Source organism: Marmota monax, unplaced genomic scaffold (assembly GCF_021218885.2).
Source record: "Marmota monax isolate L192 unplaced genomic scaffold, Marmota_monax_Labrador192_F-V1.1 WCK01_AAM20220418_F8-fsc00108, whole genome shotgun sequence".
Lineage (NCBI taxonomy): Eukaryota > Metazoa > Chordata > Mammalia > Rodentia > Sciuridae > Marmota > Marmota monax.
In genome coordinates this window covers 1,890,706-1,916,617 of record NW_026694593.1, presented here as the reverse complement: position 1 = coordinate 1,916,617, position 25,912 = coordinate 1,890,706, and the positions used below count along the sequence as shown (strand labels likewise).

The 25,912-nt window shown below is 57.8% G+C and overlaps 2 protein-coding genes across 4 annotated transcripts; one reads left to right on the top strand and one right to left on the bottom strand.

Annotated features, from left to right (window-relative positions):
• Window positions 1-22: 22 nt before the first annotated feature.
• On the bottom strand, window positions 23-9,615 carry Dcst2 (DC-STAMP domain containing 2). Its single transcript, XM_046421464.2, has 15 exons — window positions 9,360-9,615; window positions 9,014-9,184; window positions 8,692-8,793; window positions 8,255-8,452; window positions 7,684-7,749; window positions 7,054-7,267; window positions 6,813-6,970; window positions 6,290-6,454; window positions 5,419-5,586; window positions 5,235-5,335; window positions 4,054-4,184; window positions 3,627-3,754; window positions 3,209-3,302; window positions 2,966-3,106; window positions 23-217 (listed from the first exon to the last, which is right to left on the bottom strand). The coding sequence occupies exons 1-15, from the start codon at window positions 9,613-9,615 to the stop codon at window positions 115-117; spliced, it is 2,196 nt and encodes a 731-aa protein (XP_046277420.1). The 3' UTR covers window positions 23-114.
• On the top strand, window positions 9,314-25,570 carry Dcst1 (DC-STAMP domain containing 1). 3 transcript variants are annotated; one of them, XM_058571934.1, is made up of 16 exons: window positions 9,314-9,905; window positions 10,175-10,300; window positions 10,384-10,458; window positions 15,006-15,134; window positions 15,430-15,569; window positions 16,393-16,609; window positions 16,707-16,850; window positions 17,518-17,639; window positions 18,010-18,167; window positions 20,165-20,264; window positions 20,373-20,468; window positions 20,599-20,725; window positions 21,183-21,299; window positions 22,289-22,431; window positions 22,590-22,703; window positions 25,264-25,570. In XM_058571934.1, exons 1-16 carry the CDS (start codon window positions 9,818-9,820, stop codon window positions 25,513-25,515), a joined length of 2,148 nt encoding a protein of 715 aa, XP_058427917.1. In that variant the 5' UTR covers window positions 9,314-9,817; the 3' UTR covers window positions 25,516-25,570. The 3 variants fall into 3 exon arrangements, with proteins under 3 accessions (XP_058427917.1, XP_046277661.1, XP_046277660.1); XM_046421705.2 differs by lacking the exons at window positions 9,314-9,905; window positions 10,175-10,300; window positions 10,384-10,458 and adding exons at window positions 13,126-13,773; window positions 13,971-14,004; XM_046421704.2 differs by lacking the exons at window positions 9,314-9,905; window positions 10,175-10,300; window positions 10,384-10,458 and adding an exon at window positions 13,126-13,929.
• Window positions 25,571-25,912: the final 342 nt, after the last annotated feature.

Here is a 25,912-nt window from a genome sequence, read left to right as displayed (position 1 = left end):
GTCCACTTTTGGTTCCTTTATTTTGGGGGCGGTGGGAGGGATCAGGAGGAGAGGGAGACGGGAGAGGACCTGAGCTTTTGGAGCCTTTTGGGGAATAAAGAATTTCTCAGGTGGTCAGTGGGGCCCAGCTGGCACGGGAGTGCCCACAGGCTGATGGACTTCAGGCAGGAGCTTGTGAGCCTGATTTTCTGCTGAGGGCTCCTCCTCATCCAGGTCACTAGGGAAGAGAGCCGCAGGGCAGCCCTGTCACCCGTGTCCTGCCCCCTGCCCCGTCTGTTCAGAGCCTTCTCTGGTTGTTCACCAGCCACCCCTGTGCCCATGAGGCACACTAGCCCATGGCTTAGACATCTGACTTTAGGCTGGTGCCGAGGGACAGGTGGACAGTGATCTGGCAGAGGCCACCTGGCCGGTAAGGGTGGAACCACTGGTGACCTCAGGATCACCCCGCTCAAGGCCCAGCCGCCCCCTTGCTGATCCAGCTTTTCACTTTCCGGGGACCTCTGAAAGGAAGCTTTGCCTCCCCTTCAGCTTCTCGCGACCTCCAGCCACCATCCGCGCTGGAATGTGCCCACAGGACACTTTTCTTTGCCTTCCACCCAAGTGGGGGCAGCTTAGCCTTCTCAAACCCAGCTGGCCCACAGTGTTTTTTGTAAAGCCCCTGGCTGTCACAGCAGCTCTATCACTGGCTCTGTGACAGCCAGGCCTCCCAGACACCTCCAGCATGCATCCAGAATGTCAGCTCTGGGCTTGGGCTGAGTTTGTGGTCCAGCAGACTCATAGGAGGACCCAATCCTGTGACTTTCAATCCTGAACCTCCTTGGCCTTGACAACCTTCACCTCTGCTCTCGGACAGTCCTCCCCAGCCTTGACCACTCACTAGGTAGGTCCAGAATTCTGCCTGGCTCTTGGCCACTCTGAGCGCTCCTGTCCAGCCAGCTCTCCCCCTCCCCCTGCCCTGCTCTAGCATCTCACCAAGACCGAGCTCCTCACCTTCCCCAAGGTCAGTTGCCATCTTGTTCTTCCCCTAACCTGCCCAGAGGCAGCCCTCAACCCTTGAATCCACATTTGTCAGAGAAAACTCATGACTAAGAACACGGCCGTCATTACAGGTCATGGTTTTCAGAATCACCTGGAAATCCCTGGGCCTCTGGGTCACCTCTTTGCATACTCCCCATTGCAGATACTTCAGTCTCCACCGCCCCCTCCTGAACCCTCTCCTCCACTCAGCCACCTCACTGCTCCCAGCAGCTGCCCTGGCCTCCCACTCCCCAGAGAAGAGCAAGGCCCCCAGGCCGGAGCAGGCTCAGTTCTGCTCAGAGGGACTTCCGCTCCTCACTCCTTTCCGAGGCCACATCCTCCACCTGGCCTAAACCCCATCCCTCCTCTTCCATGCTCTCTCTCTCCTACTTCCTGAATGTTCAGTCTCGCTGTCCCTGCATAGAGAAAGAAATCTTTCTTTTTATTCCCCTCCGGTACTGGAATTGACTCTGGGATCGCAGGACACATCCCAGTCCTTTCTCCTTTTTTACTTTTTGTTGGTTTTGAGACAGCGTCTTGCTAAGTTGCTTTTGGCTGGCCTCACACTTTCCATCCTCCTGCCTCAGCCTCCCAAGTACCTGGGATTACAGGTGTGTGCCATCTTGCCCAGCAGGCATCCTGCTTTTAACTACAACATTTATGTGAAAGGAATCATTTGACTTCTGGCAGATGTGAGGCAGGAAGCACACACCCCGCCTCTGAGTCCTTTCTGTCGGTCACCCCTCAATCCATCATGATCAATTTGGCCTTCTCAGCGCCGGGGAAAAGTGTTCCCGCCAGGTCAGGGGATGTGGTCCGAGGTGGAGGGCTTGCCTGGCATGTGTGAGGCCCAGGGTTCAATCCCCAGGACTGGGGGGGGGTCCCACCCGCCACACTAGTGGTTTCTCCACTGTCATTCAGTGGCCAGTCCTGGCCCTCCTGGGTCACCTCAGGGCCTTCACAGGCTGGCTCTCCTGCTTTCTTGAGCACCTCCCTCTTAGGTTTGTGATTGAGCCCTTAGGATTCTGTCCCTGTCCCCTTGTCTCCTGCCATGCCTTCTGGATAATCTAACTCCATCTCTCTTAGTCTCTAAATCAACAAGCCCAGGGGAAACGCCCCCAGCCCAGAGCCCTGCCCCTTTCAGCTGTCCCCTGGGCATCCCCAGCTGCGTGCCCCACAGACACCCCACAGATCTCAAACTGGGCCGGTCCTCTTTCTCCAGATCCTATTTCTCCTCCTGCCCTAAAACCTGCCCTGTCCCAAGCATAGATCCTGGTCATTCTCAGCACCTTTGGTCCTGAGGCCCTCAGCAGCTTCTGGACTGAGTCAGCCTCCTCCCCAGACTCTGCTCTGCCTGCTTGGTCTCCGGTCTTAAAGGACAAATATGAATCCTTCATTTTCCAACCTAAGATCTTTTTTTTTTTTTTTTTTTTTTTTGGCACCGAGGATTGACCCCAGGGCACTCGACCCCTGAGCCACACCCCCAGCCTCTTTTTGTATTTTATTTAGAGACAGGGTCTTGCTGAGTTGCTGGGCTGGCTTTGAACTGGCGATCCTCCTGCCTCAGCCTCCCGAGCTGCTGGGGTTGCCGGCTCAGGCCACCACACCCGGCCCAACTTAAGTGGCTAGCGAGGCCCTTGGCCATGTGGCCACCCCTGGTGGACTGCCATTCTCGTTCTCTGATGTCTGCAGCCAGACAAACCACCCCCCCTTCCCACCTGAAGCCTGGATTAATATGTCCCCGTTCCAATAGAGTGTCACTCCTTTATCAGGTGCTGTCCCACAGGAGTGCTGACCCCAGCAGGCACCCAGTGAACCTGAGTTCCTCTTCCTCCCCTCATCTCCGCCTCCAGCCCAGCAGAGTGCAGGCACCCAGGAAGCCCTGTGTAAATGTGACCGCCTTGCTTAGGCGTCCAGTGGCCAGGTGCCGGTCCTTCCCCCGGCTCACCTGGACTCCGAGGTGGACTCGTCTAAGAAGTCCTCGTCCAGCACCTCTGGGACCTGTTGCTGCACCGTGGGCTTCTGCTCCAGGGCCCTTCCACGGGCGGCAGCCAGCCACAGCCGGGGGCTCTCCTCGTCACTGGAGTCCCTGGAAAAGCCTCCCCTCTCAGTGTCCCACCGACATTCTGGGGGACGGGTGGCTCCTCCCAGTGCTCCCACAGACCCCAGCCCCCATCCCTGAAAGACTCACAGCTCCCAGTCCAGGCCCTCCTGGGCGGAGAGCGGGGCCGCGCACACCGAGCAGGTGTTGCTCAGAAGACGGAAGCAAGTGTGGCAGTAGAGACCTGGGGGGTGAACTTGAACTTGCCCCTCCCCTCCCCTCGCTCCCCGATTCCAGCCCCTGCCTCCCCTGCCCCACTCCTGAGGGACTGTCCTGGTCAAGTGTACACAGCTGGGGCACAGGACTCCTGTTCCTCCGGGGAGTGTCGGGGAGCGGGGAGGAAATGAGCCAGCCAGGCTCTATGGAAATGAGGTCATGCAGAGCAATGAGGGGGGTACAGACGGTGAGGGTCCAGAGAAGTCCATGAAAAAGGACCAGAGTTGATTGTCACAGGCAAATCAGGGAAGTCCCACCCAGCAGGGAGCGGCACACTATCCAGGGGTCTCACCTTTACAGCCCGGGGTACCGCAGTACACAAAGTTCTCCGTGTCCCCTTCATCTTGGGTCTGCCCACAGCCCAGGCAGCAGGCCTCATGCAGCTGAAATTGGCTGACGAAAACACTCAGCCATGGGCACCTGAGGAGAGGTCAGGGACAGTGGACCAGCCAGCCTAACCCTCCCCACACCAGTACTGACCTCCAGGTGATGGGGAGGATTTCCTGCAGCCTAACCTTCATCCCTCCAACTGTAGGGACAACTTCACTACTGCCCTCTTCTTCCTCCCTTCACTCCCCAGTCCTGGAAATCCTCGTCCCTAATTGTCCCTCTTTAACCAAACCTCTTGCTACTGGGGGAGGACAGTGATCCATTCTGACCTCTGGCTCTTTTTCTGTTCACTCTCGGCACATCCCTATAGGGAAGCAGGGTGGGCTTACCGGATGGCCAGCACTTGGAGGACACTCATGTGGCCCTGATCAGCTGCCCGCCGCCTCACCGCTCGTTGCAGGGCGACCAACAGGTTGGTTCGGCGATTTAGAAGTATGTGATAGAGGTAGGTGATTCTTTCCTGATGGTGGAGGTCAGGGATGGATTCCCATCTGATCTTGTTTCATCTGCTTGGCGCGCCCTCTCACCCATTCCCACTCCCCATCTTTCTTTTCCTTTTGTCCCACTCCTACGAATTCCTGTGGGCTTGGGTCAAATAAATGCCTCTTCCTCTGAGAAGCCCTCTGGACTTCCCCAGGGGGATTCCCAGTCTCTCCTGTGGACCCCACAGCTCTTTGTTCATTTCTTAACAAAGGTTCTTTTTAAGTATAGAGTCTGGAGAAGCCGGCCTGGCCTGCCTTGACGCTGGTTCCAACCTGGTTCGCCGTGGCATCCTTGTAGCTCACCCAGTGACTGGCACACAGTAGATGCTCAGTAAATAATTAGTGAATGCGTGGACAAATGGCAAGATTCCGTCCAAACCTCAGCATACCAACACTCTTCCCGTCTCCCATCAATTTTGGTTGTTTTGTTTTCTGTACTAGATATTGGACCCAGGGCCTCTCTACCCTACATCCTCAGCCCTTTGATTTTTAAATCTTATTTTGAGACAGTGTCTTGCTAAGTTGCTGAGGCTGGCCTTACATTTGTGATCCTCCTACCTCAGCCAACTAAGTAGCTGGGATCACAGGTGTGCGCCTGTGCTAGCTGTTTTTGTTTTCTGCAGGACTGGGTTTTGAACCCAGGGGTGTTCTGCCACTGAGCTGCCCCTATAGCCCTGCATATTTTTTACTGTGTGCCAGGGTCTTGTCAAATTGTCCAGGTGGCCTCTAACTTGCGATCCTCCAGGCCCAGCCTCCCAAGTCACTGGTATTACAGGCAGGTGCCACCATGGCCAACCCCCCGCCCCCCCCATGGTTTTAACAAAACTTTGGAGGCGAGCTCTGTCTCAGGAAGCCCTGCCCCCGGAGGCAGCATCTCCCCAGCCCCATCTGGGGTCCAGAGACCTCCAGTCCAGCCATTCATTGGCTTTGGGGTTCAGCCAGAGGGAAGAGGACCCCAACACCAGGACAGCCGCTGGCTTAGCACCCTGAGGAGGAAACCGGGACTGGCCTCCGCTGCGGCCCCTCACCTGCTCCCGGGAGGGATAGTAGGAGGCGCAGATGACCCTCCGCAGCCGGCTGACGTAGCTACCAAACAGGGTGACGAAAAAGCACAGGCCGTACGCGGCACCTGGGAGCACAGCAGGGTGGACGGGCCGCTGTGGCACCAGGCGCCAGCCACACCCCGCCCCCGCCCTGGGGAGTGCTGGGTACCGATGACCAGATAGCCGGTGCTGTCCGGTTCCGAGGGGCGCAGGAGGCAGCGCCGAGACAGGATGCTGATGTTGCCCTGTTGAAGGACGTCAAACGCCGACACCAGGTCGCGGTAAATGCTCCCCGCGTAGCCAGTCCCCTCCACGGTTATAGACACTAACACAGGGCCTGGGACAAAGGCACACTGTGTGAGGGCCACTCCTGGCACGGGCTGTCTACTGGGTGGAGAAGGGTACGACTGTGAACCCCTACAGCCGTGCCGCTCAGGCCTGGCCTGAACCCTCGGCCATTTCTTCTTTTCCCTGCTACCAGGAATTGATGTGCCTCGCTACTGAGCTACGGCCCCGGACCTTTCTATCTTTTATGTTGAGTCTGGGTCTCACTAAGTTGCTGAGGCTGGCCTCCAACTTGTGATCCTCCTGCCTCAGCCTCCTGAGCCACTGAGATCACAGGCATGTGCCACCACTGAAGCTGGTACGTTCTCAGTCAGTAGCCTTGTAGGCAATCAGCGTACACACGGTGGGTCTCATGTCCTACTTCAGTGACCCAGAGAGCCATTGTCATTCCATTAATCAGATGAAGCTTTGAGAGCTTAAGCAATTTGTGTGAAGCCACTGCCTAAAAACGGGACAGGGCTGGGATTTGAACCCAGGCCAGGTGACGTGGAGCTTGTGTCTCTAGCTGCTCTGTCGTGTTATGACCTCAGCCTGGATACAGGGGTCACAGGGCAGAGGTTGGGACTGGAGGGGCATGAGTAGCACAGACACGGGGACATGCAGGTCCCCCCTGGGGACAGAGAGTGAGCCAGGGGAGAAGGTCAAGGAGGAGCAGGAAGCCTCCGAGGGCGGCATCGGGAGGGCGCGGGGCTCACTGCGGGCCACGATCTCGCCTTGCAGCTGGTACCGCGCCAGGTCGAGCACCCAGAAGACGGCGTAGTCCAGCGAGACGAGCAGCAGCGCCAGGAGCAGGTGACGGGTGAGGTTCAGCATCTCCAGGACGTAGAACACCCGCTCCCACCGCGACAGGAAGATGGAGCCTGCGGCAGGCGGCGGGCAGAGGAGGATCCCTGGTCCCCGCCACCAGACCCCAGCCCTGACCCGAGGTCCCAGGCACAGGCGGGGCGTGGGCTGGGCGTGGGAGGGGACCTAACGGAGGGGACACAACTCAGGGTCTAATTTCAGACCGAGAGGGACGGGCGCTTGCCCTTGGGGTCCCCCAGGCTGAGGGAAAGGCGGCCACCCTGGAGGATGCCGCGGAGAGGGAAAGCGGGTGCTTCTGGGCGCAGGGAGGCAAGGAGGCTGGTCAGGGAGCGAGGAGGTCCTGCCGAGAGGACCTTCCTGCGAGGTGGGCCTCCCGCAGTCCTGGCCTCCCCTCTCCCGTCCTCAGGCCCTCACCTGGCTGGATGTAGCAGGTGGCCTCGTGGGCGCTGAGCGGGAGCACCGTGGGCAGCCCCGCCACGGCGCGGGCAGCCTCCATGCGCAGAAAGTGGCCGGTGATGTAGACGTTGTCGAAATCGTCGCGGTTCAGGTAAGCGTACCGGTAAAACAGGGCTCTGGGGGAGGCCGGTGAAGCCCCTCAGCACCCTGAGCGGCCCCGCTCCCGTCCCCTGGCCCTCAGCCCGCGGCAGGGCCTCACTGGAGGTAGAGGAGCAGCAGCAGCAGGGGCAGGGTGTAGCCCATCAGGGCCAGCACCTCCCGGGCTCGGAGCAGCTTCATGCCGACGGCCTCCTGGAGGTCCAGGGCCACCTGGGACAGACTCCGAGAGGCGTTGAGGTCCACGGAGAAGTGGTGGGTGGCCGTCACGTTGAACTCAAACTCCCGACGCACGCGGTTGATCATCTTCTTCACAGCTGGGCCCAGGACCAGGGAGGTGTCAGCAGGGACAGGTGGGGGGAGGCAGAGCTACACGGGGCAGCGGCTCCAGGGCCCAGAGAGCAGCCAGAACTTCGGGGGCTGGGCCTCCAGGGGGCTGAGCCTCTACTCAGGTGCGCTGAGCGGTAGGCACCAGACAGTCAGCTCCATCACCAATGATCCCGTGGCCTGTGCTTGGGGCATGTGACCCTGACCCTGTCCCAGCCCCTGCTCTCACAGCCCCCCTTCCCTGGGCCTCAGTGTCCCAATCTGGGCAGCGTGGACAGCGGCCTGGGTGACCTCTCCAGGGCCTTTCCTGCTCTTGCATTTCGACTATGGACCGGGAGATGGGACCGGAAGTGGCCGCACCTGGAAGAGGAGGGCTCACATGCGGCAGGCCCTGGGGGTCACTCACGGGTGCCGATGGTCTTGCGCAGGAAGGGCTGGATGTAGTTGGGGAGGATGCAGAACACCTGGACCACTGGGGGGCGGGATGGCTGAGCATCAAGAGGAGAGGCAGAGGCAGCTGCCCACCAGCCTGAAGGGACCCTCCTCACAGGGCCCTTGGGCTTTCCCTCCTACTGATCAGCCTCCACACTTGTTCAAACCCTGTAGCCTCACCCCGTGGTCCCCTGCCCTAATGTTGGTCCTATATCAAGCCCAGTATTTTTTTATTTTTTGGTATCGGGGATTGAACCCAGGGTGCTTAACCCCTGAGCCTATCCTCAGCCTTTTTATATTTTATTTAGAGACAGGGTCTCCCTGATTTCTTGGGGCCTTGCTAAGTTGCTGAGGCTGGCTTGGAACTCAAGATCCTCCCGCCTCAGCCTCCCGAGCTGCTGCAGTGTGCCACGGTGCCCAGCATCTTATTGGTTCCATCTTCCTTCCCCCCTACTGGTCGTCCTGGGCCACCCTCCTCCTGGACCCTAGAGTTCCCATCCCACCCCACCCCTGTTCCCTCTTCCCCGGGGAGCCCTGTTCCTCACGGCTGGCCAGTCCACAGAGCACCAGTTTGAAGGGCGTGAGCACGTAGCACAGGTGGTAGGCTTGTGGTATGGCCTTCATGCAGTTGTCTTTCCCTTCGTCAAACACCTGCGCACACTTCTGGTAAGGGTTGCCCAGCTCCGAGTTGCACACGTCCCCAATGTGGAGGAGCCAATACCACACGTTCCGCAGGGCCCTGGCTGGGGGCAGTGTGGGGCTGGCACCCAGGCGAAGTCCCACAGCTGCTTCTAAGGAATTTGCGGGACAAAGCAACCAAGCAGCACCCAAAGTTGGAGAGGCCTGCGTTCAGGGGCCTGGCTGTGCTGTGTCCAGTAAGTAGTAGCCAGCACCCAGGGGGCCCAAGCAGGTCTGGACAGGCTGAGAGTGCAGAGTCTAGGTGCACTTTGACCTCCAAAGCCAGGTATGCTGAAGTGCTCACCTACGTGTTTCACACCGTCCATGATCGCCCGGAAAAACTTGCGGACCCGGTCGGCCACCACTTTGGCCCTCTGGGCTATAGCTTTAATCTTGCTTAGAGCACCTGAGGGACAAAGGACAGAGCACTGCGGGGTCACCTCCTCCTGCAGGGACTGGTTCTCGCCATTGCCCGGGGGCAGAGAGGAGATAGGGGGCTGGGAGGGTTCAGGGAGACCCCTGTCCAGGCCCATCTAGCTCTAAGGCTAGACCACTGTATCAGCAGAGAGCTGAGGGGACCCCAGGTCGGAGCTGGGGGACCTGGCCGGGAGTCGGGCGGGGCTTACTGACGAGGGGCTGCTTGGCTCGCTCCAGCGCTTGCGCAGTCTGGTTCAGGGCCAGCTCTGCCCCGCAGGCCACCGCCTCGCTGGCCCTGGTGAAGTTGCGCAGGGTGTTGGCACAAGGGCCCTGGAGCACCAGCCCGAAGGCGGCCAGCAACAGCAATGTCTGTCCTTGTTCTGGGAGAAAGCACCATCACAGCCAGGACCCCACCCGAGGCGAGGGAAGTCCCTTCCTAAGGCCTCAGGATACCCCGAGCCCCCTCCCTGTCCCCTCCCGGCTGTCCCCTCGGCCTTCCCCCCTCCCAGCTGTCCCCCTCCCGGCTGCCCCCCCGCCTGCCCCGGCCGGGCTCACTGGAGAAGGCCTGGGGCAGCAGCAGGAAGACGGTGGTGCGGACCTGGCGCGAGAAGCCCAGGCCCAGACCCAGGAAGGCGGCCAAAGTGACGGTGCCCACCAGGCAGCCCCAGGGGCTGTGCCCCTCCACCAGGAGCTCCAGGAGCCCGTAGGCCGTGGCCAAGGACAAGCCCAGGACAAAGGCCCCAAGGCTTCGGACCAGAGCCCGCGCCCTGCCAGGCTCCTCGGCCCCCAGGGGCAGCGCCGCGTCCGCCATGTCTTGGGCTGTGTCCGGGCTCAGCCCCGGGTTCCAGGCCTGTTCTAAGGTTCTGGAGCCTGTGTCCGGAACCCCTCCCAGTTCCGGGGAGCCGAGCCTCTGACCTCCTTCCCCACAGACTGGGACGCAGCTGTGCTGAGGCAGGAGGCAGGGCCTCTCCCCTCTCACGGGGAGTCTGAGGAGGTCGAAGGCGACTTCTGGGATGGGGTTCGGGGTCCCCCAGAGCCGACTGATGGCCATGAAACGCCAGCCAAATGGAGCAGCAGGACGGAGGACACTGCCCCATACCAGTGAGCCGGTCACCTCCGCCTTCCCGGAACCCCGGCCGGCCTCACCCCGTCCCCGGGGCTCCTCCACGTCCCCACCCCCTCACCCAGGCCCCAGCCCTGTCCTCCTCCCCTTCCCTCCTGCCCCATTTCTCCAGGGTCCCTATACACCTCCAGTGTCCCCGAGGGTCCCACCGCCACCCCCCAGCTCCCCCAGCCTCTCCCCTGCCAGTCCCGCCCCAGGAAGCCCACCCAGGTCGGGGGAGCTGAGAGCTGCACCCCGCACCTCCTAGCTGTGCACCGGCTGCTGAGCTGGGGGCTGCCCGCCCCCTGTCACCAGTTCCTGTGGCGCCTGCCCGGCCAGTTTCCGGTCACTGCTTTCCTGCTGGGAGCAGGCACTGGGGGACTCTTGGCCATAGGTGAGGGTGGAGGCAGAAGGTCAGGGGGTGGACAGGACTGGACCAGGACTGTCGGTTGACCTTGGACTTGACCCCTGCCCTAGGCCTCTTCCAGCTCCTGGTGAACCCCATGGACATCTACGAGGAACAGAAGATGGTGGCCATCTACGGCTTGGTGGGTCAGTGCTTGCAGGGGCGCTTGCAGCCGCCCAGTCTTGGTTGCTGGGAAGGAATCAGAGCTTGGTTCCTCTGTGGCGTCAGCCTCCTCTTGGCCTCCAGGGGGAGGTCCCGAGGGAAGAGGCCCAACATAAGAAGGCACCTTCCTGTCCTGGGCCTTAGGGAGTCCCCACAGCGGGAGGGACTCCCGACTGCCACGTGGGATAGTGCAAACCCCATCTCCCTCCTCACCCCCCTCTCTTCTGAGCTCCTGGCCTTTCCTTCTCCTCCTGAGAAGATGGTCCACTCGTTCATTCAGCATCACTGAGCGTCTGCGAGGCTGAGCCGCGGGCAGGCCGGCAGGCGCCCACTGATTCCAGTGGAGAGAGTGACAATCAGCGAGCGATAAACAGAAGGGCACTCCTGGGGGGGGGGTCGAGCTTGTGGCAGAGCGTTAGCCTAAGGTGAGCGAAGCCCTGGGTTCAGTCCCAGGACGGCAAACAGCAGAAGAGGAAAGAAATCAAAGAAAGAAAGAGAGCATTTCTTTTTTTTTTTTTTAACATTTATTTATTTATGTATCTTTAGCTTTAGGCGGACACACTATTTTGATTTTATGTGGTGCTGAGGATCGAAGCCAGTGCCTCACGCCTGCTAGGCGAGCGCCTACCATGCGCCCCAGCCCCAGCCCCAAGAGAGCATCTCTGATGGTGACAAATGGCATGAACTGAGGAATGTGACAGAAAGGGGCTGAAGGGCGGTTAGGGAAGGCAAGTCAGAGAGGGTGACCCCTGACACACAGTGGTGCTGGGGACAGAGGGAGGTAGAGGGTCACACGCGCCAGGCAGCTCTCTGGCCCTGAAGGTGACATCGGAATGCTGGACTGCAAGAACCGAAAACCCACCTAAAAGTGGTCTAACCATAGAGGAAGTTTATTATCTCACTTAACGAAGAGGTTCAAGGTACGGTGGTTTTGGAGCGTGCATAATTAAACAGCTCAGCAACCCCATCAAAGAGCCAGGCTCCTGGGCTGGGGATGTGGCTCAGGGGTCGAATGCTAACCTAGCATGCATCGAGGCCCAGGTTCAATCCCCAGTACCACAGACAGCAACAGAAACAGACCCAGGGTCCTTCTCTCTTTTCTCTGTTGATCTTAATCCATCCATCACTCCTCTTGAGGTTACAAAATGGCTGCAGCAACTCCAGGCATCACATTGCCATACGAAAGACCAGAAAAGAGAGGAAGGAGTTTCCCTTTCTTACATCCCTTTTATGGAAGTAGGAAAATTTCCCTTTAATCTCCCTGGCAGGCTTTCTCTCACATCTCTTTGATCAGTACAAGGCACACCCTTTCCTGAACCTGTCCTATGCAAGAGGAATGGAGTTAGCAGTGCCACCAATTTATTGAAAGAATAAACGAGAATCTTTGGTCAGAAGGCCAAGACCAAGACCACAGAACAAATTACTACATTGTGTGTGTGTGTGTGTGTGTGTGTGTGTGTGTTACCAGGGATTGAACCTAGGGGCCCTCAACCACTGAACCACATCCCAAGCCCTTTTTATTTCTTATTTTGAGACAGCGACTCACTAAGCTATTTTATGGCCTCACTAAGTTGCTGAGGCTGGCCTCCAATTTGCCATCCTCCTGTCTCAGCCTTCCAAGTCACTAGGATTACAGGCATGCGCCCCTGCACTGGACAAAAACCACTTTTCCGCTGACCACCGTGTTCACACATGTTCTATAATGACCTTTCCCACAGACCCTTAGCTTTCCAGGTACTTTCTTGGGGAAGACCCAGTCCTGCTCCAACATTCATGCTTTATTTTTAGGGATTAAGCAGTCCAGTCTTCTCTGCATCAGGATTTCAAGGTCACACCCATTCTCCAGTGTCCCCCCTCCCCCCCTGCTCAGCCTGGCCCACTGCGGGTGGGGGGCCGCGGTGAGGAGGGGCTTGGCTCTTTTCACTTTTTTCTCCGCTTCCTTCCCTTGCTGGTTCTTCTGATGTCAGAAAGCGGATTAGAAGAATCAGAGGAAAGGGGACAAAGTCTGAAGTCACCAGGGCTGATACAATTCCTCCACCGGGGCCCTCCGAGTGGCAGGCAGCCCCGGCTTCTCAGAGCCCATTTATGGTCTCTTTGGAGGCTCTGTGTGTAGCTGAGCGGCCCAGTTTCCTGCAGAGGGCGGTTCTATCTGGATAAGCTCCAAGGAAGCCCCCTTCGCCTCCTTCCTTAGGGGTCCTCCCCCCCCCCGCCCCCCTGCCTCCTGCTTGCAGGGCCACACGGGTGGCTCCAGGCTGCCATCTTCCAACGTGTGTTGGAGGCAATGCTCACCCCCTTGCCTGCCGAATGAGACAGCGGGCACCGTGTCTGCCCTCTCCCTGGGCTCTCCACTGAGGCCCATGTGACACCCATTCTCTCCATAGATGATTCCTGCCCATGCCAACCACTCTACTCTTTGAGAAAACTCACATTTCTGGTCTTTTTATATAAATTAGCTGGTGGGGGAAGGAAAGACTCATCTTGCTCTTTTTTTTTTTTTTTTGGTACTAGGGATTGAACCTAGGGCTGATTGACCACTGAGCCACATCCCCAGCCCTGTTTTTACACCTTTATTTTTATTTGTTTATTTCTATGTGGTGCTGGGGATTGAACCCAGTGCCTCACGCGTGCTAGGCTGCTAGGCGAGCGCTCTGCCCCTGAGCCACAACATCACCACCCTCCCCCAGCAAATTTAATTTAGAGACAGGCTCTTTCTGTGTTGCTTAGGGCCTCGCTAAATTGCTGAGGCTGGCTTTGAACTCACCATCCTCCTGCCTCAGCCTCCCAGCCCCTGGGATTAGGTGGACATCACGGTGCCCTGCCTTGGTTTTTCTCTTTTGATAAACCTAAAAAAGATACCAAAAAGCTCCATGGGGCTTTTTTTGTTGAAACACAGGGCAACTATTTGTCAACTATTGTCCTCAGCTGGCGTCTCTGGCCACAAGACCAGGAGCACAGGACGAGTCCCTTTCAATGTCCCGTAATACCGTGATTGGTTGAGACAGGTCCAGACTTACCCCCCAAGATGCTAGTGCCCAAGATGCTGGGCAAAGAGGGCAGGCTGTTCATCCTGGGATACGCCTTGGCTGCTATCTGCCCCAGGGGCCAGGGCAGGACCAGGCCGCTGCCCTTGAACAAAACCCAAGCTGTGTTAGCAAGAGAGAAGGCAGGAAAAGTGCAGGGTGGCACCCGCTGGGCTTTGCCACAAACCTGTATGACTAGGTGGGGCCGGCCCTGAGGAAGAGGGGAGGGGCGATGCCGGCCCGGCAGCCAGGGCACCTGAGAGGAGCAATGGCAGCCAGGTGGGTGGACACGGCGGGCGACGGCCGAGGAGCATGAGATCACTTCCGAAGGTGGGCAGGGGCCCGAGTGCCAAGATCTAGGGGCCTTCCCTGTCCAAGAGTCTGGGCTTTACCCACCAGCAGGGAAGAAAATCACGGATGATTCCAGGCCGGACGGTTAGGATCCGATTTATGCTTTTTTTTTTTTTTTTTAACAGGATCATTCTAGAACAGCTTTGTGAAAATGGAAGGGTAAAGCAGCAAGAGGGGAAGAGGAAGACCAGTTAGAAGGGACCTAGTCAGCCAGGGACTGGGGCGGGTGCTCAGAGGTAGAGCACCTGGTCCGGGAAGTTCCAGGTCATGGGTTTGATCCCTGGCGCCACCACAACAAGGAAGTTTCTGGTCCCTGTGAGACGTCTTAGGGACCCTGAGAGGACAGTGGAGATGGAACAAGGACGTCTAAGGGCTTGGGCTTTGCTTTGACCACCACTGAGCACACCCTGCCAAGGGCACAGGAACCTTCTAGCGTCCTTGACCAGCCTAAGCTGGGCCTTGGGCCTGGAATGTCATCTGGGCCTGTGGACAACACTTACTCATCTCCAGGCCCAGATGACACGTCCTCTCCTTTGTCCACCCCCGGCCCCACCCCTCCCTGCAGAAGCGTCCCGCCCTCCTTGGTTCCTGGCTCAGAGCCTGGGAGTCATTTGTTGACTTGAGGTCTCCTCCCTGGGTCATGAGCTTCGGCAGCTCACTGTCTCCTTGAGACCACAGTGAGACGCAGGTGACACTGCTGAAACCCACCAGGACGGGTAGGGCACGGGAAGGAGGGCTCCCGGAGGGCAGAGACCGAGTGATGTAGGTGTGGAGGGGGGCCCTGCCCTCTCTCCATCACTGAGCACGAGGGCCTTTTCCAGAATTTTCCTCTTGTCCTCTGCTCTTTCGTCACTTAGGGTAAGTGTGACTCCAGTGTTTCCCTCCCTGACACACACAGGCACGCCCAGACACACGCCCATCAGGCAGCGACCATGACGCTTCTGTCTCTAGCCCCCTCTCCCTGCCCTTCCAGAGACAGAAACTCTGTAAATGGCTGTTGAATGAATGAGTGGCCCAGAAGGGCCATCCGAGCCAGTGGGGGCCAGGGCAGGATGGTGGCCAGTTCAGAAGGGAGTTGGGACAGGTAGGGGCTCTGGTAAACGTGGCGGGCAAGGCGGCTTCCTCACCCTGCCTCAACATCCCCTGGGCTCTCCTGACAGGCTTGGGAGCCCTAGGCTGGGGGACGTCCCCTCACGTCCGCTGTGCCAGCCTCCTGCTAGTGCCCAAGATGCTGGGCAAAGAGGGCAGGCTGTTCATCCTGGGATACGCCTTGGCTGCTATCTACGCAGGTGAGGGGTGTTCCTGAGCGCCAGTTAGTGACACTGGGTGGAACGTCCAATGGGGACCGGGCCTGGTGACAGAGAAAAGAGAGGGGGTGGTTCTAATCTGAGCTGTGGCAGCTCACAGGGTGTCCCTAACCCCCCACCCCCGGACCTCCCTAGTTGACCAGGAGAAAGAGTCAAGGCTTCTTGGCCTGTCACTGCACAGTGCCAGGAGGGGGTTGCTCCACACAGAGGAGCTAGGGATGCGTTTGAGAAAGTCCTGGCCCCACAGGGAAGTGACCGATGGGGCCTCTTCCTCCAGGGCCAGTGGCCAATCTGCAGCACAACCTCAATGAAGTGATAGCATCTCTGGGCTGCACCGTGGAGCATCAGATCAAGAACGCCCGCGCGGCCTGGCGCATCTCCACAGCCCCCCTGCGAGCAGTGTTCAAGGACCTACTGGTCAGGACTGTGCACAGACGAGGCCTGGGGGTCCCTTTCCCTGTGGCCTTGGTTTGCAGTTTCCTAGTGGGGATACGGCGAGTTTCTGGGGTTTTGTTTGTTGTTTTTTTTTTTTCAGAACTGTCCCCAAACATTGCAGAATATGCCCAGACCTGCTGAGTACAGTGACACCCACCTGTAATCCCAGAGACTCAGGAGGCTGAGGCAGGAGGATCACAAGCCTGAGCTCTACCTGGGCAGCTTAGTGAGACCCTGTCTCAAAATAAAAAAAATGAAAGGGCTGGGGATGTAGCTCAGTGACAAGCACCCGGGGTTCAGTCCCAGTACCATTCCCACGCACATAAGGAAAATGCCCCGTCCTGGGGCTCCGAGTTCCAGGAAACCCCTGCCCCTTGTTAGGACATGCCCCACGGATCTTTCCAAATACCTGAGTGGGCCGAGCTCCGAGTAGATGAACCAGAATGTTGGGAATGGCGCTTGGGCTTTGAAGAGCAGGCTTTGAAGTGTTGAAGAGAAGGGACGTTGGGGAGATGGGACCCCAGGGCTGGGCAGTTGGGGATTCAGGTGGCATGATGATCTGAGAGGTCAGGGCTGAGGGGAGAAGTCCAAGGGCCAGTAAGGATGCGGAATGGGAAGCCTGAGAGGGACTGGAGGCCTGGGAGGTCAATGGGCAGCTGGGGAGAGGGGAGGCCCCGGGGCCGCTGGGAGGAGAGGCCGAGCCGTGGGCTAGCTCCCTGTAGGCCCGAGTATGACCTGGTGACGAAAGGTTGGGGAGCAGAAGCCCCGGACCCCACGCCTCCTGCTTTCCTCCCTCCAACCCCAGAGCAGCAGAGCATCGTTGAAAGCAGAAGCGAAGAACATTTCCACCTCCTTTGAGGACCTGGATGCCCAGGTGAATAGTGAGGCTGGCTTCGTTCCTGAGGATGCCGCGGACTCGGAAGAAACAGCCCAAGGTGCCCAGGCCCGCGGGGCCCCACGCTCCAGACTCCACCTCTCCACCCAGAAGATGTATGAGCTCAAGACCAAGCTGCGCTGCTCCTGTGAGGGAGCCCCGGGGAGCACAGGGAGGGGCAGGCCACAGCGCCGAGGGCCAGGTCAGGGCGTGGGGACCTCAGACACCGCCACCCCTTCCTGCAGATGTGGTGAACCGGGCCATACTCAGCTGCCATCGCTGGTTTGACCAAAAGCATCAGGAGTGCATGCGGCGAATCTCAGTCCCGCTCCTCAACCACTTGTTCTGCCTGCCCATGAAGTTCAAGTTCTTCTGTGACATTGCCAAGGGTCAGCACGTGAGAGCAGGGTGGGGAGCCGAGTCCTAGGGGACCTCCGTAGGTGTGAGGCAGGAAAGCAATCATGTGGAGAGGGACCCACCCAGCTCTGTGACCCCAGTGACTTACAGCCAAAGCCTTGCTTTGCCTCTTCATCTGAAAGATCCACGTTATAGTGCTCATTGTTTTTGCACCAGGTGCTTAACCACTGAGCCACATCCCCAGCCCTTTATCGTATTTTATTTAGAGACAGGGTCTCTCTGAGCTGCTTAGGGCTCAGTTGCTGAGGCTGGCTTTGAACTCGCCATCCTCCTGCCTCAGCCTCTCACGCTGCTGGGATTACAGGTGTGCACCACCTGGCTTTTTTAGGGGTTTTGAGGACGCAAGGATATAATGCACCTGGAGCAGGTAACAGAGCTGGTACGGAGGGGAATCCTCATCAGTATCTGGCGTGGTTAGGAACAGGTGAAACTGGGAGTCGGGGATCAGACCTTGTTTCCGGAAGGAAAAATCCAAAGGTGGGGGGTAGGAGGAAATCAGTGTGGTAGAACGTCACGAACAGAGAGACGGAAAACTCTAAAAATCAGGCTGAAGAGGCTCACAGGAGGGCAGGCAGGCCAGCCAGGCCCAGGCCCGCAGGCCTCAAGCGAAGACACTGACCTGGTCCCACCGTCTGTCAGTGATGGAGGTTTGGTGTCGCAGTCGCATCCCAGTGGAAGGCAACTTTGGGCAGACCTACGACTCCCTCAACCAATCCATTCGTGGTCTGGATGAGGAATTTTCAGCCAATATTGACATCAAGGTAGGAGACACGGACGTGGGTGGATGTGTGGGGGCAAACAGGGAAAAGGGGGACAGCATTAGAGAGGAAAGATAGACAGGCCCAAGTAAGAGGAGCCTGGGGGTGAGAGGGGAACAGGAGGGAGGGACGATGGCGTGTGTGGGGCGATCACGCGGAGACTCTGGTGGGCATGGACCTGGCTTGGAGAGGAAATGGTTATCCGGGTAGAGACGGTGTCGGCTAATACAGGTGCAGAGGAGCGAGACTGTCATAGAACAAGGTGAGCAGATAAAGGGACAAGTCCTGAAGGTCCCCGGAGGCTCCTGGGGCTGGCGTGGAAGAGGCTGGTGTGGCCGGGCTGCAGGAGGCTGCTCTGCACGTGTCCCCGCAGGAGGAGAGGCAGGCCGCGGTGCTGGGCGTCAACCTGAGCTGGCAGCACGTGAGCACGGAGGTGCGGGAATCCGTGCAACGGCAAGAAGCCCGGCTGCAGTGGGCCCTGGGGCTGCTGCACGTGCTGATGTCCTGCGCCTTCCTGCTGGTCCTCCACTCGTGAGCGGCCTCTTCCTCCCCCGGGGCGGGAGCCCCATGCTGAGGGAGGCTGTCAAGAGGGAAGGACAGAGCCCATCCCCGGCTCTGAGCCCCAGTGCCATTTGCCTCTGGTTTTGCCTTTTTTATGATCCCGGGTTGTTGTTTACAGAAAGTCAAAGGACGGGTGGCATTTTTGCAGGAAGAAATGTTACCCAGGTTCCCACCATCTTAAAAGGGCAACGGTCTTCATTTATCTACCTCCTTCCAGCCTTTATCCCAATTCTGACTTTTTTCTTTAACATTTAGCTCTGACTTTTGATTTTTCTCTTGCCCTTCATATTCCCTTGGCTCTGACTTTGTGCCATTTTTATCGTCCAATTTTGCTTTCATTCTCTCCTGCCTGCTGCGTTGGCAGCCACTGTCCCTCCATCTAGAACAAAGTCCTCTACCCCACCCAGCCTGGCGTCCAGCGGGGCTGCCCTGGGCCTCTCTCTGCTCCGGTTTCCCTGCCGACTTCTGGACCCTCTATTTCCTGTCTCCACCCCCAAATGCCTGAGACGGGCAGAGGCTAGGCAAGGGCTGCCATGGGGGCCCTTGCTCTCTGTCCCTGTTCATGAGGCTAGAGAGACAGAAAAGTGAATGGTTCCGTGTGTACCCAGGGCCCGGGAGAGGACAAAGGTGAATGAGCCATATTCCTGCCCTCCAGATACTCCTGGTCTAGTTCTGTGGTGAAAGAGACACCCGGAAGGCCGAGATGGCTCTTGAGGGCCGGACCAGGAACTGGCTATGGGACAGGTGTGAGACCTGAGGAGGTGCCTCTGGAAGGGCCATAACTGGGTTCCAAAAGGCAGCATGTGAGGGGCCACGGTCAAGGATAGGAAGGGTGATGTCTTGAACAGGCTCTTGGTTATCTGCAGGGTGTAGAGGGCAGAGACAGGGGTGGAGGACTGGGACAAAGTAGGCATGACCAGAAGAGTGTGGAAAGCCCTGCAGGAGGGCCCTGATCTGGGGGTGGTTGCAAGTTGGCAGCCTGGGAGCCAGGAAGCCAGCCTGAGTGAGAAGTGAGGGAGCCGGCCTGGGGGTGGAGTTGGCAGGGCAGGAAGTTGGCCTGCGATGGGAGGAGGAAGGACAAGTGCACAGCAGTTCTCAGAGCTAGCTTGGGGAGGGAAGGAAGGAGGCACAAGTCAAAAGCCATTTCCAGGCTTTCTACCTGGGTGAGGTCATACACCAAAGGGACAGGAAGCCCCAGCAGGGTAACAGTAGGTCTCTCCACAAGGGGGCGCTCCTACTCTGCCTTTGCATTTATAGTATTTCTAACAGGCAAAGATGGGATTTTTACAGGGTCCCAGAACCAATAGCATTGGAATTTATGTTTCACACTTCACCGAGTTTATTCAATGTACTTTCACAGTGTAGAATACATTCCCAACAATTAACATTTTTCCCTTAGGGAACTGAAGCACTGTGTGGGATTGGGGGAGACACATAAAGGATGGCTACAAATGCCCACAAGCCAACACCACTGTGGAACTCAGGGGGAGCCAGGCAAGGGCGAGAGTGCATGAATGAGCCAGGGAAAAGGAAAGTGGTAGCTTTGGATGAGTTTTGCTTGAGGTAGGAGACGGGCTGTGGGCAAAGCCGAGAGGCAGGGACTTGGGGAGAGAACGTGGGAGTCACAGTGCGCTGCGATTCCTGCAACCTAGAGGAGTGTCTCGTCTCTGTGCCTCGCGTGATATTCATCCTGCCAGATGCCCGAAGCCCCTACCTCACATGTGCACACCCACCTCTGTCCAAGCCTCCCCTCCTCTCCTCTAGCCACTGTGGCTCAGCAGTCACGAGGGTGGACAGCTGGAAGGCAGGGCCAGAGCCTCCTTCCCCAGTCATGACCACCGCTTAGCACAGAGCCCAGAACCTACGGGTGCTCAGTGAACCCTGGTTGGTGGGCGGCTCAGTGTCTGGTCGGGTGGGTGAGGAACCCTGGAGCTGAAGATGGCACATCCGGAGCCACCCGTCCACAGGTGCTTCTCCTACATGGACAGCTATAACGGGGACATTCGCTTTGACAACATCTACATCAGCACCTACTTCTGTCAGATCGACGAGCGCAGGAGGAAGCTGGTGAGCACTAAGCCCTGCCTTGCTGTGTGTCCCTGTGGGCTTCAGCTCCAGGAGGGCAGAGGGGAGAGGGCAAAGGCCCCAGGGTTCCTCTGTCGGGCTGTTTTCCAGGGTAAACAGACTCTGCTGCCCCTCCGCAAGGCTGAGGAGAAAACTGTCGTCTTCCCCTTCAAGCCCACCATCCAGGCTCAAGAAATGAAGAACCTGGTGAGGACAGCGAGGGCGCAGGCCTGGGGGCGCAGCCACAGGCTGCTGAGGGTGGGGGGCAAAGGGCACCCGAGGGTGCTCCCTGCCAGGGAAGGTGGTGGCCCAGCCCTACCCTGGGCTCCTTGTGCAGGGGAAGGAGCTCCTGGGCACGCTGCCCATTGCGCTGCTGCTGCTGCTGCTGTGCGGGCTGGACTGGGCGCTCTACTCGGTCTTTGACACCATCCGCCAGCACTCCTTCCAGCAGTACTCCTTCCGCAGTGAGCCTGCACCCCCCCAGGCTCTGCAGAGTCCCTGGGGAACTCCCACCCCACGCAGCCGCCCCACCGGGTCACCTCCTCCTGCTTCTTCTGCTCTGCTTCCTGTGGCTCCTTGTCCTCCCAAGGTCAAATCTCAGCCCTGCAAACTGACATGGGCCTCAGTCAACCCTGTACAATAGGAAGGGGTCAAGATTCCCTGAAGTCCTAAACCAGGCAAGGCCCAGCATGCCTGCAATCCCAGAGACTCAGGAGGCTAATGCAGGAGGCTCCCAAGTTAGAGCCCAGCCTGGGCAACTTCAAATAAAAAGGGCCAAGGATGTGGCTCAGTGGGAGGGCACTCCTGGGTTCCACCAAACAAAACTTCTAGTATGGACTCCTCCCCCACCTCCAGTCCGGCCTGTCCACCTCTCTACCCACTTAACGCCCACTCTTTCCTGACCCCCTCATCTGGCCTCAGGCAGTCATAAACTGGAGGTGAAGGTAGGGGGAGACTCCATGCTTGCCCGGCTTCTTCGGAAAACCATTGGGGCCCTGAACACCTCCTCAGACACAGTTGTGGAATCAAACAACCTGCGTGAGTGATGCCGGAAGTTTGTATCAGAGGAATGGGGGGGGGGGGCGTTGCTGAGAGCTGGGTTCCTGTGCCCAATGGCAATAATGAGGATATGATTTTGAGAAAAAGGAAAAAGAAGGTTTATTGCTTTGCTAGCAAAGGAGAAACACAGGGGACTCCTGTCCCAAAGGCTGTGATTCTGCCCATCAGCAGGAATGGGGAGCTTTTTAAAGAGGTGACTCAAAGGCTACATTCCACGTGTTCTCCACGGAGTGGTAACTCACTGGCTAATTTGGGAGACAGTCATTTCTGAGATCTTCTGTTACCATCCCCAAAGTCTGGATGACTTCGTTCCTATGGTGGGTGTGTACTCTCGGGACAGATAACTCTGCCAAGGATGGGGAACAAAGGTAATCCTGTTTCCCCTGAGATTAGGGAGGGGAGGGCTTAGGGAGGAGCAGGGAGAGAGGAGGAGAAAGAAATGTCCATTTTAAAAATAGGTTGCAGTGGCAGAGCAGCAAGGGCTGTATTCAGCATAAAGTGGACACTGTTACTGGGTCAAAAGATCCAAGGTAAAGAGCTGAAGGACTGGGCTGGGACGGAGCTCAGTTGGTAGAGGGCCTGCCTTGCGTGCACAAGGCCCTGGGTTTGATCCCCAGCACCAAAAAAAGAGAGTTGAGGGTCTGATTGGGCCTGGGGTGGAGAGATGGGGCTGGCATACTTGAGCTGGAGGAACTGGCACATCCTCAAGGAGAGCTTGGTCAGAAAAGTCCAGTCTGGGGGTCTAGAGTCTTAGGGCCACAGGTCCCAGCCCTCTAGAGCGGTGCTGTCCAACGGAAGTTTCTGCCGTGATGTGGATTTTCAGGATGGGTATCACGTTAAGCAAACAGCCGGATGGTCTAGTAGCTTCCATGTTGAGCAGGGGAATCCAGTCCTGCTCTGCGCCTCCCACAGGGCTAGGGAGTCAACCAGGATGGCCCTGACCTGCTGACAGGCCTCCCCCTTCCTAGCCTGCCTGCCCCAGCCCGTGTGCATGGATGCCAGGGCCTACTGGAGGGCCTCACTGCCCATTGTCCTGCTGGTGTGTCTCTGCCTAGCCCAGGCTTTCGGCTACCGGCTCCGGAGGGTCATTGCAGCCTTCTATTTCCCCAAGGTATGACCCTCCCCAGAGCTTTCCAGGCCCACACGCGCACATGCACACGCACACGCACACGCACACACGCACACAGCTCCCTACAAAACACAGCTCCCTACCACGCCATTTTCCCCCTCCACACTGCTACCATCGTTGAACTGCTCTCCCTCCCCTAGCGAGAGAAGAAGCGGGTCCTGTTCCTCTACAATGATCTATTGAGGAAGAGAGCAGCTTTCACCAAACTGAGGAGGACTCTCATCATAAGGCGCGCTCAACAGCAGAGGGGTCCAGTAAGTCCGACCATGTGTGCCCCGCGGCTGTGCCTGGCACCGAGGACTGTGGGACAAGGGCCATTTCCCTTCAGTCCACTAAGCTCCCACCAGAGCCCTAGGCCTATAGGAACTGAGTGTCACGATTCATGCTAGCTCCTGGGTCAGAGCAGTGTCCATCCCCAGACCCAGGACTAGCCCAGTGTGAGATGGTCAGTGGGCCATCTGGAAGCAGGAAGAGAGCGGATCAGAATCTGGGTGCAGGTGTATACCCATAATCCTAATTTCTCAGGAGGCTGAGGCAGGATTCTACGTTTGAGGCCAGCCTGGGCAATTCAGCAAGACTGTGTCTCAAAAAATATATGTATATATACATATAAAAGGGCTGGGATATAGCTCAGTGGTAGAGCACCCTGGGTTCAGTCCCCAGCTTTGAAAAGAAAAGAAAAAGACCTGATGCGGCCTGGCACAAGGAAATCAAGGGGATTCATCAGAAAGAGGGGACCAAGGCACAGCACTGGTTCTGCTGAGGGGACTTCAACTAGTTCAGTGCAGTTCAGAGGAGGGGAAGCGGGGGTCAGGAAGGCCTCCGACGGGCACATGAGGCGTATGGGCACAGCGCCAAGTCTGGAGTCTGGAGAACCAGGTTCTAGTCCACATGCTCTTGTTAAGGAGCCCTAAGCTGGGCACGGGGGTGCGTGCTGTCATCCCAACACTCCAGGAGGCTGAGGCCCGAGGATCACAAGTTTGAGTCCTGTCTTGGGCAAACTCAGCAAGACCCTCAGCAACTTAGTGAGAACCTGTCAAAAACTAAAATGGGCCGGGACCTGGCTCAGTGGTAAAGAACTCCTGGGTTCAATCCCTAGGAAAAAAGTTGTATGACCTTGGCCAAGGTCCTCACTAGGCCTCATTTTCTTGCTCTGAAGAATGGGGAAGCCCTCTCACTAGAGATCAGAGTGGCCAGCAGATGCCAAAAGGATTTGAACCCTAGCTCTTCCCAGTGGAGCACCTTGTTTAACTGCTGTGCCTTGGTTTTTCCCTTCATTGAAATGTGGTTAATGACTCCATCTGGTTTTGTTTTATTTTTTGGTACCAGGGATTGAACCCAGAGTGTTTAACCATGGAGCCACATCCCCAGCCCTTTTTATATTTCGTTTAGTTGCTTAGGGCCTCACTAAGTTGCTGAGGCTGGCTTTGAACTCATGATCCTCCTGCCTCAGCCTCCTAAATACAGGTATGCACCACCACGCCTGGCTTTCATCTGGTTGTTGTAAGGATTACATGACATGGTTCTGGATGAGTGTTTGCTGTCATTGTCTACCTCTGGGCAAATGAACAACTCTCCAAGCATCAATTTTCTCACCTGAAACAGAAATGATAGTGATAACAATATCTGCCATACATGGTGTGCGTGTGTGTGTGTGCGTGCGTGTGTGTGTACCATGCTGGGAATGGAAGGGGTCTCACAAGAGGCATCCTCTGTCTCTGAGCTATACCCCCAGCCTATAAAGTTGTTTTTGAATTGAGTTAATTTACTCCAGTCTTTCAGCGCAGGGCCCAGCATTATAAACAGAACAATGAATGGCAGCCACACTGGTTTAGTCAACCCTCACAAAGTTCACAGAGATGAGAAAGCTCATAAGCTTTTTCCTCCAGTGCCTAAACCTCCCTGGTCCCCCGTGACACACAATAGAGACCAAATGAATGTCTGATGGAAAAATGACCATCCTGGGATTCCATGACCTTGTCCTGAAGTAAACAGAATGTAACTCAGTGGTCAAGCACTTGTGTAGCCTGCACAGGCTCTGGGTTCCATCCCCAGCAACACACACACACACACACACACACACACACACACTGTAAGGAACATGCATTCTAAACTAAGTGCAAAGACCTGGACCTCAAGGGAGTGCCCAGTGCCATGGGCTGGGCTAAGGAGAAGGCGGACAGAAGAGGCGGTATCCAGGGAGGTAGGACAGAGGCTACAGAGAGACAGATAATGGAAGCCTCTGAAGGCCAAACCCAGGAGAACTCCTGTAGTCTGGCAGGCAGAGAGGCAAAGAGGTACCTGACAAAATGGCCTGTAGAGGAAACCTTGCAATTGTGGGGGGAAAGGGTGTGTGGAGGTGGGGAACCTAAAGATAACAAGGCTTGTCATTTGGAATCAGGGGACCTGGATCGGGCCAGGTTTGATTTACTGTCCTCATGCCTTTAGAAGAGTCACTTCATCTTTCCAGAGAGTCACCTTTCTCACCTGTTAAGTGGGGATAATAATAGTCAGTCTGTCTGCCCTACCCACTTCTCAGCCTCACCGGGGGAACAAAATAAGATGATTCACAAATGCAAATGACAGTGTTCTGACATATCCCTACGGTGGCCCTGGAGACCACAGCCTGTCCAGGCTCCATTCTGAAGTCGGGACCTACTGCCATAGGGTCTTCTTTGCCCAACCCAGTCCCCTCCAACACGTGGGCACCGTTAGTCCTTGGGACCTCAGACAGGCCTGTCCCGAGCCCCTGGCCATCCCTTTTTCCTTCCTCTCACTTCCGGACTGGCACTAACCACCGCCACCTCCTAACAGCGCCACCACCTGGTGGACACCCTGCACCACCGCTGCCCGCTCGTGCGCCGCTGGCTGCGCCGGCGATGCGTAGTGTGCCAGGCGCCCGAGACACCCGAGTCCTACGTGTGCCCAACGCCAGAATGCGACGCCGTGTACTGCCAGTCGTGCTGGAACGACATGAAGAATCTGTGCCCGGTCTGCACACCCCGCGAGGAGCTCTCCTCCTCTGCTTACAGCGACAGCAACGATGACCTTAAGTACGCGGAGTGAGGGGCGTACCTCTGGCTTCCGCCCACCTTCCCGTTTAATAAAACGTCTTGCTGGCTCCTGCCGCCCGCGCTTCGCTGGGGTCTGGGATCGGGGAGCTGGACGCTGCCTAGCAGGCAGTCGGGAGAGCTACCCTCTTGACCCCCACGGGGCCGGGCCACGGACCTGAGGCGAGGCTCCTAAGGGGGTGCCGGGCGCCGGCCGGAGCGCGGGAGGGCAGAGCCGGCCAGACCCCGCTCCCGGCACAGCTGCGGCTCAGCGGAGCGGCGGGGGCGGAGCCGCCGCTGGGGGCGGGGCCCGGCTTCTGTGGGACCCCGCGAGACGGGGGCGGGGCCTCGCGGAGGGCGGGGCCTCGGGCGGAGCCTGGCTCGCGGCCGGGAGGGAGGGGGCGAGGCGGGGC